The sequence below is a fragment of the Phyllobates terribilis genome, unplaced genomic scaffold (assembly GCF_046119375.1).
Source record: "Phyllobates terribilis strain yellow unplaced genomic scaffold, ASM4611937v1 Scaffold_10__3_contigs__length_209671492, whole genome shotgun sequence".
NCBI classification, from domain to species: Eukaryota; Metazoa; Chordata; class Amphibia; order Anura; family Dendrobatidae; genus Phyllobates; species Phyllobates terribilis.
In genome coordinates this window covers 200,304,806-200,324,342 of record NW_027362770.1, presented here as the reverse complement: position 1 = coordinate 200,324,342, position 19,537 = coordinate 200,304,806, and the positions used below count along the sequence as shown (strand labels likewise).

General features: G+C 39.1%; 1 protein-coding gene across 1 annotated transcript in view; it reads right to left on the bottom strand.

The window, feature by feature from the left end:
- Positions 1–11,553: 11,553 nt before the first annotated feature.
- The window catches only part of SOX5 (SRY-box transcription factor 5), a 581,616-nt gene continuing 573,632 nt past the window's right edge, over positions 11,554–19,537 (bottom strand). Inside the window, exon 16 of the mRNA XM_073650528.1 lies at positions 11,554–14,644. Within this exon, the coding sequence (XP_073506629.1) occupies positions 14,356–14,644 (289 nt within the window). The 3' untranslated portion in view covers positions 11,554–14,355. The remainder of the gene's footprint in view (positions 14,645–19,537) is intronic.

Sequence of the window (19,537 nt, the reverse complement as noted above, 5' to 3'; positions counted from 1 at the left end):
CTACAACGCCTGAGCATGCTCCTGATGAGGCTCAGTATTGTGTGTGGCCTCCACGTGCCTGTATGACCTCCCTACAACGCCTGGGCATGCTCCTGATGAGGCTGAGTATTGTGTGTGGCCTCCACGTGCCTGTATGACCTCCCTACAACGCTTGGACATGCTCCTGATGAGGCTGAGTATTGTGTGTGGTCTCCACGTGCCTGTATGACCTCCCTACAACGCCTGGTCATGCTCCTGATGAGGCTGAGTATTGTGTGTGGCCTCCACGTGCCTGTATGACCTCCCTACAACGCCTGGGCATGCTCCTGATGAGGCTCAGTATTGTGTGTGGCCTCCACGTGCCTGTATGACCTCCTTACAACGCCTGGGCATGCTCCTGATGAGGCTCAGTATTGTGTGTGGCCTCCACGTGCCTGTATGACCTCCCTACAACGCCTGGGCATGCTCCTGATGAGGCTGAGTATTGTGTGTGGCCTCCACGTGCCTGTATGACCTCCCTACAACGCCTGGGCATGCTCCTGATGAGGCTGAGTATTGTGTGTGGCCTCCACGTGCCTGTATGACCTCCCTACAACGCCTGGGCATGCTCCTGATGAGGCTGAGTATTGTGTGTGGCCTCCACGTGCCTGTATGACCTCCCTACAACGCCTGGGCATGCTCCTGATGAGGCTGAGTATTGTGTGTGATCTCCACGTGCCTGTATGACCTCCCTACAACGCCTGGGCATGCTCCTGATGAGGCTGAGTATTGTGTGTGGCCTCCACGTGCCTGTATGACCTCCCTACAACGCCTGGGCATGCTCCTGATGAGGCTGAGTATTGTGTGTGGCCTCCACGTGCCTGTATGACCTCCCTACAACGCCTGGGCATGCTCCTGATGAGGCTGAGTATTGTGTGTGGCCTCCACGTGCCTGTATGACCTCCCTACAACGCCTGGGCATGCTCCTGATGAGGCTGAGTATTGTGTGTGGCCTCCACGTGCCTGTATGACCTCCCTACAACGCCTGGGCATGCTCCTGATGAGGCTGAGTATTGTGTGTGGCCTCCACGTGCCTGTATGACCTCCCTACAACGCCTGGGCATGCTCCTGATGAGGCTGAGTATTGTGTGTGGCCTCCACGTGCCTGTATGACCTCCCTACAATGCCTGGGCATGCTCCTGATGAGGCTGAGTATTGTGTGTGGCCTCCACGTGCCTGTATGACCTCCCTACAACGCCTGGGCATGCTCCTGATGAGGCTCAGTATTGTGTGTGGCCTCCACGTGCCTGTATGACCTCCTTACAACGCCTGGGCATGCTCCTGATGAGGCTCAGTATTGTGTGTGGCCTCCACGTGCCTGTATGACCTCCCTACAACGCCTGGGCATGCTCCTGATGAGGCTGAGTATTGTGTGTGGCCTCCACGTGCCTGTATGACCTCCCTACAACGCCTGGGCATGCTCCTGATGAGGCTGAGTATTGTGTGTGGCCTCCACGTGCCTGTATGACCTCCCTACAACGCCTGGGCATGCTCCTGATGAGTCTGAGTATTGTGTGTGGCCTCCACGTGCCTGTATGACCTCCCTACAACGCCTGGGCATGCTCCTGATGAGGCTGATTATTGTGTGTGATCTCCACGTGCCTGTATGACCTCCCTACAACGCCTGGGCATGCTCCTGATGAGGCTGAGTATTGTGTGTGGCCTCCACGTGCCTGTATGACCTCCCTACAACGCCTGGACATGCTCCTGATGAGGCTGAGTATTGTGTGTGGCCTCCACATGCCTGTATGACCTCCCTACAACGCCTGGGCATGCTCCTGATGAGGCTGAGTATTGTGTGTGGCCTCCACGTGCCTGTATGACCTCCCTACAACGCCTGGGCATGCTCCTGATGAGGCTGAGTATTGTGTGTGGCCTCCACGTGCCTGTATGACCTCCCTACAATGCCTGGGCATGCTCCTGATGAGGCTGAGTATTGTGTGTGGCCTCCACGTGCCTGTATGACCTCCCTACAACGCCTGGGCATGCTCCTGATGAGGCTGAGTATTGTGTGTGGCCTCCATGTGCCTGTATGACCTCCCTACAACGCCTGGGCATGCTCCTGATGAGGCTCAGTATTGTGTGTGACCTCCACGTGCCTGTATGACCTCCTTACAACGCCTGGGCATGCTCCTGATGAGGCTGAGTATTGTGTGTGGCCTCCACGTGCCTGTATGACCTCCCTACAACGCCTGGGCATGCTCCTGATGAGGCTGAGTATTGTGTGTGGCCTCCACGTGCCTGTATGACCTCCCTACAACGCCTGGGCATGCTCCTGATGAGGCTGAGTATTGTGTGTGGCCTCCACGTGCCTGTATGACCTCCCTACAACGCCTGGGCATGCTCCTGATGAGGCTGAGTATTGTGTGTGGCCTCCACGTGCCTGTATGACCTCCCTACAACGCCTGGGCATGCTCCTGATGAGGCTGAGTATTGTGTGTGGCCTCCACGTGCCTGTATGACCTCCCTACAACGCCTGGGCATGCTCCTGATGAGGCTCAGTATTGTGTGTGGCCTCCACGTGCCTGTATGACCTCCTTACAACGCCTGGGCATGCTCCTGATGAGGCTCAGTATTGTGTGTGGCCTCCACGTGCCTGTATGACCTCCCTACAACGCCTGGGCATGCTCCTGATGAGGCTGAGTATTGTGTGTGGCCTCCACGTGCCTGTATGACCTCCCTACAACGCCTGGGCATGCTCCTGATGAGGCTGAGTATTGTGTGTGGCCTCCACGTGCCTGTATGACCTCCCTACAACGCCTGGGCATGCTCCTGATGAGGCTGAGTATTGTGTGTGGCCTCCACGTGCCTGTATGACCTCCCTACAACGCCTGGGCATGCTCCTGATGAGGCTGAGTATTGTGTGTGGCCTCCACGTGCCTGTATGACCTCCCTACAACGCCTGGACATGCTCCTGATGAGGCTGAGTATTGTGTGTGGCCTCCACATGCCTGTATGACCTCCCTACAACGCCTGGGCATGCTCCTGATGAGGCTGAGTATTGTGTGTAGCCTCCACGTGCCTGTATGACCTCCCTACAACGCCTGGGCATGCTCCTGATGAGGCTCAGTATTGTGTGTGACCTCCACGTGCCTGTATGACCTCCTTACAACGCCTGGGCATGCTCCTGATGAGGCTGAGTATTGTGTGTGGCCTCCACGTGCCTGTATGACCTCCCTACAACGCCTGGGCATGCTCCTGATGAGGCTGAGTATTGTGTGTGGCCTCCACGTGCCTGTATGACCTCCCTACAACGCCTGGGCATGCTCCTGATGAGGCTGAGTATTGTGTGTGGCCTCCACGTGCCTGTATGACCTCCCTACAACGCCTGGGCATGCTCCTGATGAGGCTGAGTATTGTGTGTGGCCTCCACGTGCCTGTATGACCTCCCTACAACGCCTGGGCATGCTCCTGATGAGGCTGAGTATTGTGTGTGGCCTCCACGTGCCTGTATGACCTCCCTACAACGCCTGGGCATGCTCCTGATGAGGCTCAGTATTGTGTGTGGCCTCCACGTGCCTGTATGACCTCCTTACAACGCCTGGGCATGCTCCTGATGAGGCTCAGTATTGTGTGTGGCCTCCACGTGCCTGTATGACCTCCCTACAACGCCTGGGCATGCTCCTGATGAGGCTGAGTATTGTGTGTGGCCTCCACGTGCCTGTATGACCTCCCTACAACGCCTGGGCATGCTCCTGATGAGGCTGAGTATTGTGTGTGGCCTCCACGTGCCTGTATGACCTCCCTACAACGCCTGGGCATGCTCCTGATGAGGCTGAGTATTGTGTGTGGCCTCCACGTGCCTGTATGACCTCCCTACAACGCCTGGGCATGCTCCTGATGAGGCTGAGTATTGTGTGTGGCCTCCACGTGCCTGTATGACCTCCCTACAACGCCTGGACATGCTCCTGATGAGGCTGAGTATTGTGTGTGGCCTCCACATGCCTGTATGACCTCCCTACAACGCCTGGGCATGCTCCTGATGAGGCTGAGTATTGTGTGTAGCCTCCACGTGCCTGTATGACCTCCCTACAACGCCTGGGCATGCTCCTGATGAGGCTGAGTATTGTGTGTGGCCTCCACGTGCCTGTATGACCTCCCTACAACGCCTGGGCATGCTCCTGATGAGGCTGAGTATTGTGTGTAGCCTCCACGTGCCTGTATGACCTCCCTACAACGCCTGGGCATGCTCCTGATGAGGCTGAGTATTGTGTGTGGCCTCCACGTGTCTGCACAAACGGTTAGAAACCGACTCCATGAGGGTGGTATGAGGGCCCGACGTCCACAGATGGGGGGTTGTGCTCACAGCCCATCACCGTGCAGGACGCTTGGCATTTACCACAGAACACCAGGATTGGCAAAGTCACCACTGGAGCCCTGTGCTCTTCACAGGTGAAAGCAGGTTCACACTGAACACATGTGACAGACGTGACAGAGTCTGGAGACGCCGTGGAGAGCGATCTGCTGCCTGCAACATCCTTCAGCATGACCGGTTTGGCAGTGGGTCAGTAATGGTGTGGGGTGGCATTTCTTTGGAGGGCCGCAGCGCCCTCCATGTGCTCGCCAGAGGTAGCCTGACTGCCATTAGGTACCGAGATGAGACCCTCAGACCCCTTGTGAGACCATATGCTGGTGCGGTTGGCCCTGGGTTCCCTGGCGGCTGCGAGATGACAGAGCATCCAACGTGAATGGCGATATTTATCAGTATTATCGAGATTATGATACATTTCCCATTTTCTACATTTTGTATAATTTTCACCAATTCATGATATAATAGCCCCTAATTTCTTAGAGATTTATTTCCATCACTGATAATAAAAAAAAAAAAGGTAAAAATCCAGGCGTCCGATAAATATCTGCTTTGTTCTTCGAACACCAGCATTTTAAGGGTTAAGGCATCGTGGTCGGGCGACTGTGAAAAGGACTAAAAAACTGAACTTAAAACAACGCCTTCAGATCAGTATATGAAACAGAGTTTGTATTATTATAATGAGCTTTCATTGTGGGGGCGTGGCCAGAGGAGGAGCTAAATTAAGGACCGCCCCTGAGGATCTGCGATTAGACAAAAGAAGTAAAATCAATCTTAATTACACCCTAAATATCGTTATTTTTACGTAATGTGTTGAAATCCAGCAATGTCCTGGTTACAAAATGCGAGAAGTATCATTAATGTTTAATTACGATTAGAAGGGAGAAAATAGATTCTATTTTTTTATCATTTTTCTAGGAGATATAAAGATTATTACAGGAGAAACACGGGAATATAAGAAGTGAATGCTGATCCCGGCCATAGCCGGCCCCCCGTCCGCTGCCCCCTCCCCCGCCTCCTCCTCATTAGGGCGCTGCGTCTCTTTTATTTACAAAGTTACATTTCTGCAGACATTACAAATGGAGACATAATAGCATTAATTATACAACGTGTCTGTTCTGTGACAAGAGCGAGAACACAATGATGAGCAGTGAGCCTTCAATGGACTACTCGGCTCAAAAACAAAGAGCATGTCAATGCCGGCTATAGGGATGAAAAGGCGAGTGTCAGCTCATGGGGCTAATGGACTGGATCCTATTGTGAGGGGAGAATGTAATGAAGATTGTACATATTATAACCTTCTATGAGACATTACATGGTTGGCTCCAGCAGGACATCGTGTACGGGGAGCGCCCCCCCGGCCGGCACAGGCGGACCCCCAGCCTGAACAATACAATGGGCCAATCAGATCCTGAATCCTAAATACATCAAATCAATGCAGCGGCCTGCGGGGAGACGATTAGATAGTCAGCTCTGCGGCTGCCGACTAAATGCAACGTAGGATGGAACGAGAAAGGATTGCGATTGTTACATTCCATTTTTTGAAGGTTTTTCTTTTTATTAGAGGAGTTTTCTCCGGAGAATTCCCACAATAGACACGACGAGCTGCCGTGACCCGGAGTTTAGCGAAACGCGTGGATTTTTTTTTTTTATTCCTTTGGATTCCTGGAGACGCTTCTCCCGGCAGCTGCGTCGTCGTCACCTACCTCAGTGGGGTTTATTGTGCCTTTTTTGTAGCCGCTTCCCTGAACAGCCCCCCCCCCCCCCTGACTTAATCAGACCACCTGCTCCAGAGATCCAAATAATTCAATGCATTCAAAAAAATTAAAGCAATTCATCGCAAATCATCGTCATCTTCTGCATTTCAGCTGCGGAGGTTTTTTTTTTTTTTTTTTTTTTAATTTTTTGTTATTTTTTTGCCTCATACATAATGTAAAAATCTAAAAACATGTTCTATATAACAGGAAATGGCGAATGAGGAGGACAAAGATTCATCACCGAGCGGAGAATGGGCTTCTGTCACCCCTCGCAGCCGGCGGGATCCGACAACTTCCACCCACATTCTACGTCCATTCCACTAAGTAACATTATTGGATTTTCTCAGTTTTAACATTAACCATAAAGGACGGAAGTCATCTATAATAACCAGTTATCTATAGGGAGGGGAAATAGTCACATCGCCAAACCGTGCCCACCGATCCTCGCTGGATAGGACCCAAAATCAGGCAATGGGGGTCGGAAAGTGACCGGGGACAATGAGCGTCAGGGAAAGGGCCAACGTGACCTCCAGACCCCACAATCCTCCTCCCACAGATGACCACCACCTGAATATTACATTAACCATCTGGAGGACGGGGCGACCCCTCGACCCTTTCTATGGGATAGGTGGGGGATTTGTCACACGATGTGCTGGGCGGCTGATCTAATAGCATGGGCACGGACAAGCCCGCGAGCCGCAGCGCTGCACTACACGTAACCATATCTGCCATAGTGATGCACAACGGCTCCCTCTGGTGGTCAGTGTGAGAGTGGCCGGTCACCAGTAAGTTCCTCCCTGCCCCCTGATAACTATGGGGGGCTCACATGCACCCTAATAGATTCGGAGATCTCCTGTGACTCTTGAGACATATAATATAGAAATTAAGTTGTCGGAGCCTCCACGAGCTAAATGGGAGAACGCAACGACTCGTATAGACGCCATCGATATAGGATTTAGAAATGGGGTTTAAGGTTCCCAAAAAAAAAAAAAAAAAAAAAGTAAATTCTAAAATAGTATTTCGAAATAAAATGTTTAGTTTGTTGTTTTCAACATATTGAAAGTTAAGATAAAAAAAAAAAAAAAAAAAAATCTGTAAAAACAAAAAAACCTAAACATACGGCCCATTAAGAAAGTTCTCCGCGCAGGATCCAGTACGAGGGCGAAACACTCTCCGGTCACAGGGAAGGAGCCGACATTAATGTGTGAAGTAATAACATGTCCGCTAATTAATAGGCCTGAATGGAAAAAATATATAAAAAAAAAAAAAGAAAACGCCACTATATATATATATATATATATATTTATACTTAAAATGCATTTTTTTAATTATATATGTATATATATATATATATACGTGAAAATGTGTTGACGTATATAAAATATATATATAATATATATACAATATTTATATATAAAATATTAAAAAAAGAAAATGCATTAAATTATTAAAAAAAACACTGTATATTTCGTTTTTTATACTTCAATGCATTTTTTAATTATATATATATAAAAAAAGAAAATGTGATGAAATATAAAAAAATATATATACAAGATATTAAAGAAAAGAAAATGTGTTGAAGTATAAAAAACAAAAATATATATAAAATATAAAAAAAATAAAATGCATTGAAGTATAAAATATATATATATATTCAAACAATATATATATAATAAAAAAAAAGAAAATGCACTGTAGTATATATATATATGTTATACTTCTGCATATTTATACTTATTTTTTTATACAATACATTTTCTTTTTAATGTATATATAATTTTTTTATACATATATATTTTATACTTCAATGCATTTTCTTTTGAATATAAATATATTTTTAGACATATACTTCAATGCATTTTTTTATATTATATATATATATATAAATATAATTTTTACACACATATATATATTTTTATACTTCAGTGCATTTTCTTTTGAATAAAAATATATTTTTATACATATATATGATATTTTAATGCATTTTTTATTTTATATATATAATATATATATATATATATAATTTTTACACATACCGGTATATATATTTTTATACTTCAGTGCATTTTCTTTTTAATATAAATATATTTTTATACATATATATGATATTTTAATGCATTTTTTATTTTATATATATATATATATATATAAAATTTTTACACATACCGGTATATATATTTTTATACTTCAGTGCATTTTCTTTTTAATATAAATATATTTTTATACATATATATGATATTTTAATGCATTTTTTATTTTATATATATAATATATATATATATATATAATTTTTACACATACCGGTATATATATTTTTATACTTCAGTGCATTTTCTTTTTAATATAAATATATTTTTATACATATATATGATATTTTAATGCATTTTTTATTTTATATATATATATATATATATATATATATATATATATATATATAAAATTTTTACACATACCGGTATATATATTTTTATACTTCAGTGCATTTTCTTTTTAATATAAATATATTTTTATACATATATATGATATTTTAATGCATTTTTTATTTTATATATAATATATATATATATATAATTTTTACACATACCGGTATATATATTTTTATACTTCAGTGCATTTTCTTTTTAATATAAATATATTTTTATACATATATATGATATTTTAATGCATTTTTTTTATATTATATATAATTTTTACACATATATATATTTTTATACTTCAGTGCATTTTCTTTTTTTTATATTTTATATAACTGTGTATTTATAGATTTTTCATTTATATTTTAAATAATATATATATATATACACACACACATTCAATGTACGAAATATAAAAAATTAAATAAAAATAATAAAATATATGCACAAAATGTAAAAAAATAAAAGATGAAATAAAGATAAAAATGTCATAAAATCAATTAAGATAAAATTTAATATTAAAAGCAAATATAAACTAATAAAAAAAAACAAAACAAACCCTAAAATGTAGAAAATCGCTAAATGAAGCGAATGAAATGAGATGAATGAGGGCAAATAAATGCAGGACCTAGATATAAAAGCTAGATGAGCTTGGTGGGATGGCAGTGGGGGGGGGATCGGCGGAGGCAGCGGCGGTGCTGCTGTATAAAGGCTTCATTGTCTCTCGACGTATGCTGGATCCATTTCCAGAGCCGGACATAAAGCACGCGCACACGGGGCAGCTATGAACACATCTGTTGTTTTATTGGTGCCTTGCAGGGCAGTAATACTGAAAAAGGGAAACGCAGAAACCAGGACGTCTGAAACGCACATTTTTTTTCCAGAGTACAATAAATCCTCTTTTTTTTTTTTTTTTTTTTTCCCCATTTTTGTGGCATGACGGATAAACCCCCCAAAAAAAAACAAAAAAAACATGAAAATATACAACTTATATTACACTATGTGTTATGAACAAAATATAAATCTATTACTCTATGTTATATTTACAGACTTATTTCTTAGTAAATTTCAAGTGAGATGGTGATTTGCACGTACTTTGCGCTCCAGGCATTGATTGTCATTTTCTTTCTCATCTACACCCAAAAGAATTTATATCTTTTTTTTTTTTTCTTTATTTTCAGTGAACTTTATGGGTAAAACTACTATTTTAGCCAGCAACCAAAATGCAAATACAAAAAAAAAAGTACATTAATATTATTATTTTTTTTTTCCTAATATAAATACAAAATTGCAAAAAAAAATTATTCCAAAATGTCATAAACCAAGAAAATCTGCCCCCCGAAAAAAATAAAAAATAGCCATAAATAAGAAGATAAAAGGAAATAATAACAACAATAATAATATCTGGATGGTCAGATAATAATTCGGTTTGGGGGTAAATATACATATTTCTGTACGATTTATAATAAGACGCTTTATTAAATCTGTACCATGTTTTTTTGTTTTTTTTTCTCAGATACGGCGACTTTTTTCATATATAATCTCACAGAGAACGGGATATAGACTGGAAAACATGAAGCTAAAAGAGCCCGACTCTCACGGAAAACAAAGGAACTTAAATTACAATAATTAAAAAGAGTAATAATAGAAGAAATAAAACAGAAATTAACAGATTATTATTATTTAAAAAAACATTTTTTCAGACCCCCCCGAAATAAAGTCATTGAGGTAAAATGATGCAGAAAATTGCAACTTTGAGCTGCGACCAGAACATTTGTTACATAATGTTGGATTTTTTTCATTACTTTTTCGATTTTTCTTCTTAAACAGCAGGAAGATTTCAGACTTTGCTTACAACTTCCCAAAAGTTTTCTTTAACTTTTCACACTTGTAATGAATTCTAAACACTGCGATCGTCATGGTTACAATAAAGTCTTTGTCACCCAGGACAAGATCGCCCCTGGGTCAGGACGACACTGCCATTATACGATTCTCCAGGATTTTCACATTTTCTCTATGATTTTAGTCAATTTAGTAATTTTTTACTTTGTGTCTCCAAACTTTTTTTTTCACAGATGTAATATTTTCACTCTGTATACACCATTTTTTTGTTTTGAAATGTTACCGTAACTTTTTACTTAAAAAAAAAAAAACCCAAAAACATAATTATAAAGAATGTTTGGATTATGGACAAATCATCATAATTAGGAAAAAAAAAGTGTTTTTATTTATTAATATCATTTGTTTAACATATTTAGAATTAAAAAGTTTTATTTAAAACAAAAAGTTTTGATTTATTAATATCATTTTTTCATATAATTAGAACTAAAAAGTTTTGTTAAAAAAAAAAAAAGTTTTGATTTATTAATAGCATTTTTTCATATAATTAGAATTCAAAAGTTTTATGAAAAAAAAAGTTTTGATTTATTAATATCATTTTTTTAATATAGTTAGAATTAAAAAGTTTTACTTAAAAAAAAAAGTTTTGATTTATTCATATTTTTTAATATCATTAGAATTAAAAAGTTTTACTTTAAAAAAAAGTTTGAATTTATTCCTATTTTTTAATATCATTAGAATTGAAAAGTTTTATTTAAAAAAAAAAAAAGTTTGGATTTATTAATACCATTTTTTCATATAATTAGAATTAAAAAGTTTTATTGGTTTATTTAAAAAAAAAAAAAAAGTTTGATTTATTAATCATTTTTTAATATAATTAGAAAAAGTTTTAATTTATTAATATTTTTTTAATATCATTAGTATTAAAAAGTTTTATTTTAAAAAAAAAGTTTTGATTTATTCATATTTTTTAATATCAATAGAATTAAAAAGTTTTATTTAAAAAAAAAAAAGTTTGGATTTATTAATACCATTTTTTCATATAATTAGAATTAAAAAGTTTTATTGGTTTATTTAAAAAAAAAAAAAAAAAAAAGTTTGATTTAATAATCATTTTTTAATATAATTAGAAAAAGTTTTACTTATTAAAAAAAATATTAACAAATCAAAACTTTTTTTTTATCATTAGAATTAAAAAGTTTTATTTAAAAAAAAAATTGATTTATTCATAACATTTTTTCATATAATTAGAATTAAAAAGTTTTATTAGTTTAATAAAAAAAAAAAAAGTTTTGAAAAAGCTGAAAGTTTAATAAATATATTTGTTAATGGGTGGAGGTGTAGAAAAGGCAGAGTTGTTTGGATTCCTCCCCTGTGGATGTGGCGGGATGGAGTCCATGATGGCCGCTAAGGTCAATGTTGACTTTTCAAGAGAAAAAGAGGTGAGTGGAAAATCGGAGCTCGGGGTTCGCGGCTGCTCGTGTGCCAGTCTCACTGGCAAAGTTTCTAAGCAAAATTAACTTTTGGCAAGAAATGAGAAAATGTGGCCAAGAAAAACAGGGATCACAGGGATGGGCCACGGCGCGATCTGTAGCCCATAGAAGAATAACTGTTGCTGCGTGTTTGCTTTGGCCGCTCCTGCGGCCGCCTTGGTGGCAACTACCTGGAGCTTAAACAAAGTATTTTTGTAGCCCGGAGCCCCAGATTCATACAGAGAACATTTAACATGACGGCAATTAAAGCGTCAAGCGAATGTGAGACAGACGCACGAGTCACAAAAATTGGGAAATTTTGGGGGGAAAAAAAAAAAAAAAAAGAAAACAACATTTTTTAAGGGTAATATAACAAACAAGAGCAAAAAAAAAAAGCCACACAAAGGTGGTTCTGTCCGGAGAGCGTTAGATATGGTAATGGCCGAGGCCGCGAGGAGACGCGTCTGGCGTGACGGTATAAGCAAAGTTCTGTGCGCGCATGAAAAAAATCCAACATTGCCTGAAAGAGAGCGAACGATGCAGATTGTGGAGGGTTAAAAAGACATAAAACAGCATTTCTTATACATCAAGATGGGGTTTTTTTTTCTTCTGCCAAATAGAATAAAATAAGTAAAAAAAAATAAGCAGGAATAGAATAAATTATCCATAATTTACTAATCCAGGAACGGCGTTAATAACATCACTAATGAGAAGCTGCAGATACAATCGTCCAAACAGAAGAGATACAGAAGCACATGCGCGATATGCGGAGCGGCCGGCGGCCAGGCGGGAGGGACACCAGGTGGGCCCATCTATCTAGAAGCTGAAGAAATCTACACATTGTCAGAGGCTTTTCTCCAGAGGAAGCAAAAAAAAAGGTTTTTTTTTAAGTTTTTTTTTTTTAATTTTCCAGGAGGAAAAATAATAAAAATTTAAGCCATTGTTGCGATTTTCCTAATTTAAAGAGGCCCAAAAAACAAACAAACAAAAAAAGATTCAGGTGGGATGATGGGAGTTATGCTCAGGAAACTTCTTCCACCGCCGAACCCGGGAACTTCAATCTCCTGATTGTGTCGGGACATCGTCTACCTACAGAATGGCTGCGATCCCGGAGAATAAAGACAAGGAATAAAAAAATGTCTTCTAGGAAAGTGTTCGGAGCGTCCGCAAATTCCTACAATTTTTTACATTAGTGTTTGTAAAGTTTATTTAGTGCTACAAATAATAATAAAAAAAAAAAAAAAAGTTTTTTTTCCTCTTTCTGAAGCCTCGGAGGTCGTTCTATTAAAAAAAAAAAAAGAAAACTCTTGTGGTCAAATTTCTATTTTAAGAGCTAATATATTTCTATAAAAAGTTTTTTTTTTTACAATTTCAAAATCTAATTTTTTATTCTTTTTTTTTTCTATTATTTTCGCTAGATATCTGAAGTGCAAATATTGGTTAAAGGCTTCTTAACGTCGGGTGACAAGAAGGAGAAGGGATTTGATCCCACGTTTCTTCGCACGACCCAAACATCTCATCAGTCTCCTGACGCGCTCGCTTGCACTCGCGCACAAAAGTCAGAAAATATTATTATTATTATTTTTTTTTTTTTCCTAGTTTTTCGTGTCTCGCACCTGAGAACTGCGACTACAGTTTTCTGCTTAGAAGTAAAATAATAAAAAATAATAAAAAAAAAAAAAAATAAAATAAAAAAAAAAAAAAGGAAATAAAAAGTTCCCTCTTCCCAGCAGCCGGGCAGTCCGGAGATTGTCTACGACGTAACACTTGTCCTAACGTAAGACCAGCAGAATATTCAGCACACATTTGGCACTTGCTAAAACTTTTCCCCCTCCCCCGTGATCAGAGACGAATAGAGGGAGGATGTCGGGGGGTGTCCGCGGGATCCACCCACAACACTGAGATATGAAGGGAGGAGTCGGCCCGGGAACATCTTTTTTGTTAGGAGCATTACCCAAAAAAAAAAAAAAAAATTAAAAATTAAAAAAAAAAGTAAAAGAAAACTTTAAAAATAAAAAAGAAAATCTTATTCCTCTTTAAACTTTAGCACAAAACGACAAAACACATTCACAAGCCACTTGTTGGCACTGTGTACCTGAGTGAGAATTTCTAGAACATTTTCGAACAAAACAGCCATAAAGTTTCTACATTTTTTTTTTTCTTAATATGAAAAAAACAAACAAACAAAAAAAACCCCCAAAAAATAAAATAACCGGTGAAGGGTAAGACGTCAGTGCTGAGCAGCGGAGTTACTGGCATGTTTTACCCATAGCTTATCCCATTCTTTTGGTGGAAATGTCGTTGTCTTTCGCTTTTCTTCCTTTCCGTTACCACCCGTCTGGTTGCGCGCAGAGCGCTGTGGCGGCTGGCGGACGCGGCTGGCGGTCGCGGCTGGCGGACGCGGCTGGCGGACGCGGAGAACTGTGGCGGCTCGCGGAGGAGAACAGTTTGTAGTAACAGTCAGTGTAGTTGTAGCGTCGCTGATACGGGTCGGTCGGGTTGGGCTTTGAGTAGTCCGCAGAAGTTCAGGCTCCCCCTCCCTCGCATCAGTTGGTTCGCTCCACGCTGTCGCTGCCGTAATCCGCGTCGGGGTCGTCGTCCTCCTCGTACTCGTCGTACATTTCGCCGTTGATGTCGTCGGTCGGAGCCTCCTCCTTGATGTGCGGCTCCTCGGATTTTAGGCTGTAAGTGCTTTGGATGACCTGCAGGCCGGGCTCGGGGCTACTGGACACACTCGAATGTTCGGAGGGTAAGTGAGGGGACGGCATGCCCGCCATAGCTATGGCTCCGGGGTAAACTACGCCCGTCGTCGTGATCGGGATCTGTGACTGCTGCCTGCAAGGAGACAAGATGGAAGAGTAATGATGAGAGAAAGATAGACACTAGATATATACATAGATAGATAGATGGATGGATGGATAGATAGGCATGTAAAAATTTGTGCACCCCTGGTCAAAATTCCTGTTATTGTGAACAGTTAAGCAAGTTGAAGATGAAATAATCTATAAAAAGGGCTAAAGATAAAGATGACGCATTTTCTTTGTATTTTAGGCAATATATTTATAGTCACTTTTTACATTTTAAAAATTACAAAAAGGAAAATGGGCCGATGCAAAAGTTTGTGCACCCTTGGATATTTGTGCTCAGATAACTTTGACCGAGGTCTCAGACATTAATTAGCCTGTTAGGGTTATGGCTCGTTCACCACCATCGTTAGGAAAGGCCGGTGATGCAGATTTCCAGCTTTATAAAAACCTCCTCTAACCTTGTGCCAAAAACCAGCAGCCGTGGGGTCTTCTAAGCAGCCGCCGAGCTCTGACAATGGTGGAAGCCACAAAGCAGGAGAAGCTACAAGAAGAGAGCAAAGCGTCTTCAAGTTGCCCTTTCCTCAGTCTGTAATGTTATTAAGAAATGGCAGTTACAGGAACAGTGAAGGTCAAGATAAGGTCTGGAAGACCAAGCAAAATGTCAGTGAGAGCTGCTTGTAGGATTGCTAGAGAGGCAAATCAGAACCTCCGCTTGACTGCAAAAGACCTTCAGAAAGATTTAGCAGACATTGAAGTTGTGGTCCATTGTTCTACTGTTCAGAGACACCTGCACAATATGGCCTTCATGGAAGAGTCATCAGAAGAAAACCTCTCCTGCGTCCTCGCCATAAAATTCAGCGTCAGAAGTTCAAAAGAACATCTAAACAAGCCTGATGCATTTTGTATCAAGTCCTGTGGACCGATGAGGTAAAATAGAAGTCTCTGGCCACAATGACCACAGGTATGTGTGGAGAAAGGAAGGCACAGAATGTCAGGACAAGAACATCCTGCCAACCATTAATCATGGGGGAGGATCAGTCATGCTTTGGGGTTGTGTTGTAGCCAATGGCACGGTGAATATTTCACAGGTAGAGGGAAGAATGGATTCAATAAAATTTCAACAAATTCTTGATGCAAACATAACAGCATCTGTAAAAAAGCTGAAGCTGAAAAGAGGATGATTGTACAAATGGATAATGATCCTAAACACACGTCACAATCCACAATAGAAGACCTGAAAAGGCGCAAGCTGAAAGTTTTACAGTGGCCCTCACAGTCCCTGAACATCATTGAAAATCTGTGGCGAGACCTCAAAATAGCAGAATGTGCAAGACGCCCCAGGAATCTCACAGAACTGGAGGAATTCTCCAAGGAAGAATGGAGGAAAATCCCTCAAACAAGAATGGAAAGCCACTTGTCTGGCTACAAAAAGCGTTTACAAGCTGTGATACTGCGAAAGGGGGCGCTGCTAGGTACTAACCATGTAGGGTGCCAAAACTTTTGCATCGGCCCATTTTCCTTTCTGGAAGTTTTAAAATGTAAAATATTGCCTAAAATACCAAGGAGATGTGTCCTCTGTAACTTTAGGCCTTTTAGATTATTTCATCTTCAACTTGGTTAACTGTTCACAATAACAGGAATTTTGACCAAGGGAGCGCAAACTTTTACATGCCACTGTAATAGATAAATAGATACAGTCGTGCGAAAAAGTGTTTGCCCCCTTCCTGATTTCTTATTCTTTTGCATGTTTCTCACACTTAAATGTTTCAGATCACAGAACAAATTTATTAGACAAAAATAACAGGTAACCCCAAAACGCAGTTTTTAAATGAAGGTCTTTATAATTAAGGGAAAAAGAAATCCAAACCTATAGGGCCCTGTGTGATAATGGTTGCCCCCTAAACTTAATAACTGGCTGGTCCCTCAGCAGCAGCAACTGCAATCAAGCATTTGCGATAACTGGCAATGAGTCTTTACAACGCTCTGGAGGGATTGTGGCCGCTCATCTTTGCAGAATTGTTGTAATTCAGCCACATTGGAGGTTTCCGAGCATGAACCGCCTTTTTAAGGTCCGGCCGCAGCATCTCAATTGGATTAAGGTCAGGACTTTGACTAGGCCACTCCACAGTCTTAATTGTGTTTTTTCTTAAGCCATTCAGAGGTGGACTTGCTGGTGTGCTTTGGATCATTGTCCTACTGCATAACCCAAGGGCGCTTCAGCTTGAGGTCACAGACAGATGGCCGGACATTCTCCTTCAGGATTTTTTTGGTAGATAGCAGAATTCATGGATCCATTTACCACACCAAGTCTTCCAGGTCCTGAAGCAGCAAAACAGCCCCAGACCACCACCATATTTTACTGTTGGTATGATGTTCTATTTCTGAAATGCTGTGTTATTTATACGCCAGATGTAATGAGACATACACCTTCCAAAAAGTTCAACTTTTGTCTCGTCAGTCCACAGAGTATACTCCCAAAATTCTTGGTGATCATCAAGATGTTTTTTGGCAAAACTGAGACGAGCCTTTATGTTCTTTTTGCTCAGCAGTGGTTTTTGTCTTGGAACTCTGCCATGCTGCCATTTTTGCCCTGTCTCTTTCTTATGGTGGAGTCATGAACACTGACCTTAACTGAAGCAAGTGAGGCCTGCAGTTCTTTGGATTTTGTTGTGGCGTCTTTGTGACCTCTTGGATGAGTCGTCTCTGCGCTCTTAGGGTCCACTGTTCCATGTTTTCACCATTTGTGGATAATAGCTCTCACTGTGGTTCGTTAGAGTCCCAAAGCTTTAGAAATGGCTTTATAACCTTTTCCAGACTGATAAATCTCAATTACTTTGTTTCTCATTTGTCCCTTAGTTTCTTTGGATGGCAGCATGATGTCTAGCTCTTGAGGATCTTTTGCTCTACTTCACTTTGTCAGGCAGGTCCTAAGTAAGTGATTTCTTGATTGAGAACAGGTGCGGCAGTTATCAGGCCTGTGTGTGGCGAGGGAAATTGTACTCAGCTTCCCAAAGATGAGATAAACCCCAGGTTATTTATGTTTTAAGGGGGAAGGGAGGCAATCACTTTTTCATATAGGACCCTGTAGGTTTGGATTTCTTTTTTGCTTAATAATAAAGACCTTCATTTACATTTTGTGATCACTTGTGTTATCTTTGTCTGATATTTACATTTGTTTAATGATCTGAAACATTTAAGTGACAAACATGTAAAAGAATAAGAAATCAGGAAAGAGGCAAAGACTCTCACACCACTGTAGATAATAGATGATAGATGATAGATAATAGATAGATGATAGATAATAGATAGATAATAGATAGATAGATGATAGATAATAGATAATAGATAGATAATAGATAATAGATAGATAATAGATAGATAGATAATAGATAGATGATAGATAATAGATAGATAGATAATAGATAATAGATAGATGATAGATAATAGATAGATAATAGATAGATGATAGATAATAGATAATAGATAGATGATAGATAATAGATAGATAGATAATAGATAGATAATAGATAGATGATAGATAATACATAGATGATAGATAATAGATAGATAATAGATAGATAGATGATAGATAATAGATAGATAATAGATGATAGATAATAGATAGATGAAAGATAATAGATAGATAATAGATAGATGATAGATAGATAATAGATAGATGATAGATAATAGATAGATAGATAGATGATAGATAATAGATAGATAGATAATAGATAGATGATAGATAATAGATAGATAGATAATAGATAGATGATAGATAGATGATAGATAATAGATGATAGATAATAGATAGATAATAGATAGATAATAGATAGAAGATAGATAATAGATAGATGATAGATAATAGATAGATAATAGATAGATGATAGATAATAGATAGATAATAGATAGATAGATGATAGATAATAGATAGATAATAGATAGATAGATAGATGATAGATAATAGATGATAGATAATAGATAGATGATAGATAGATGATAGATAATAGATAGATGATAGATAGATAATAGATAGATGATAGACAGATGATAGATAATAGATAGATAGATAATAGATAGATGATAGATAGATGATAGATAATAGATGATAGATAATAGATAGATGATAGATAATAGATAGATAATAGATAGATAATAGATATATGATAGATAATAGATAGATGATAGATAATAGATAGATGATAGATAATAGATAGATAATAGATAGATAGATGATAGATAATAGATAGATAATAGATAGATAGATGATAGATAATAGATGATAGATAATAGATAGATGATAGATAGATGATAGATAATAGATAGATGATAGATAGATAATAGATAGATGATAGATAGATGATAGATAGATAATAGATAGATGATAGATAATAGATGATAGATAATAGATAGATGATAGATAGATGATAGATAGATGATAGATAATAGATGATAGATAATAGATAGATAATAGATGATAGATAATAGATAGATGATAGATAGATGATAGATAATAGATGATAGATAATAGATAGATAATAGATAATAGATAGATGATAGATAATAGATAATATATAGATAGATAATAGATAATAGATAGATAATAGATAGATGATAGATAGATGATAGATAGATAATAGATAGATAATAGATGATAGATAATAGATAGATGATAGATAATAGATAGATGATAGATAATAGATAGATAATAGACAGATAATAGATAGATAATAGATAGATAATAGATAGATAATAGATAGATAGATAATAGATAGATAATAGATAATAGATAGATAGATAATAGATAGATAGATAATAGATAGATAATAGATGATAGATAATAGATAGATGATAGATAGATAATAGATAGATAATAGATAATAGATGATAGATAATAGATAGATAGATAGATAATAGATAGATG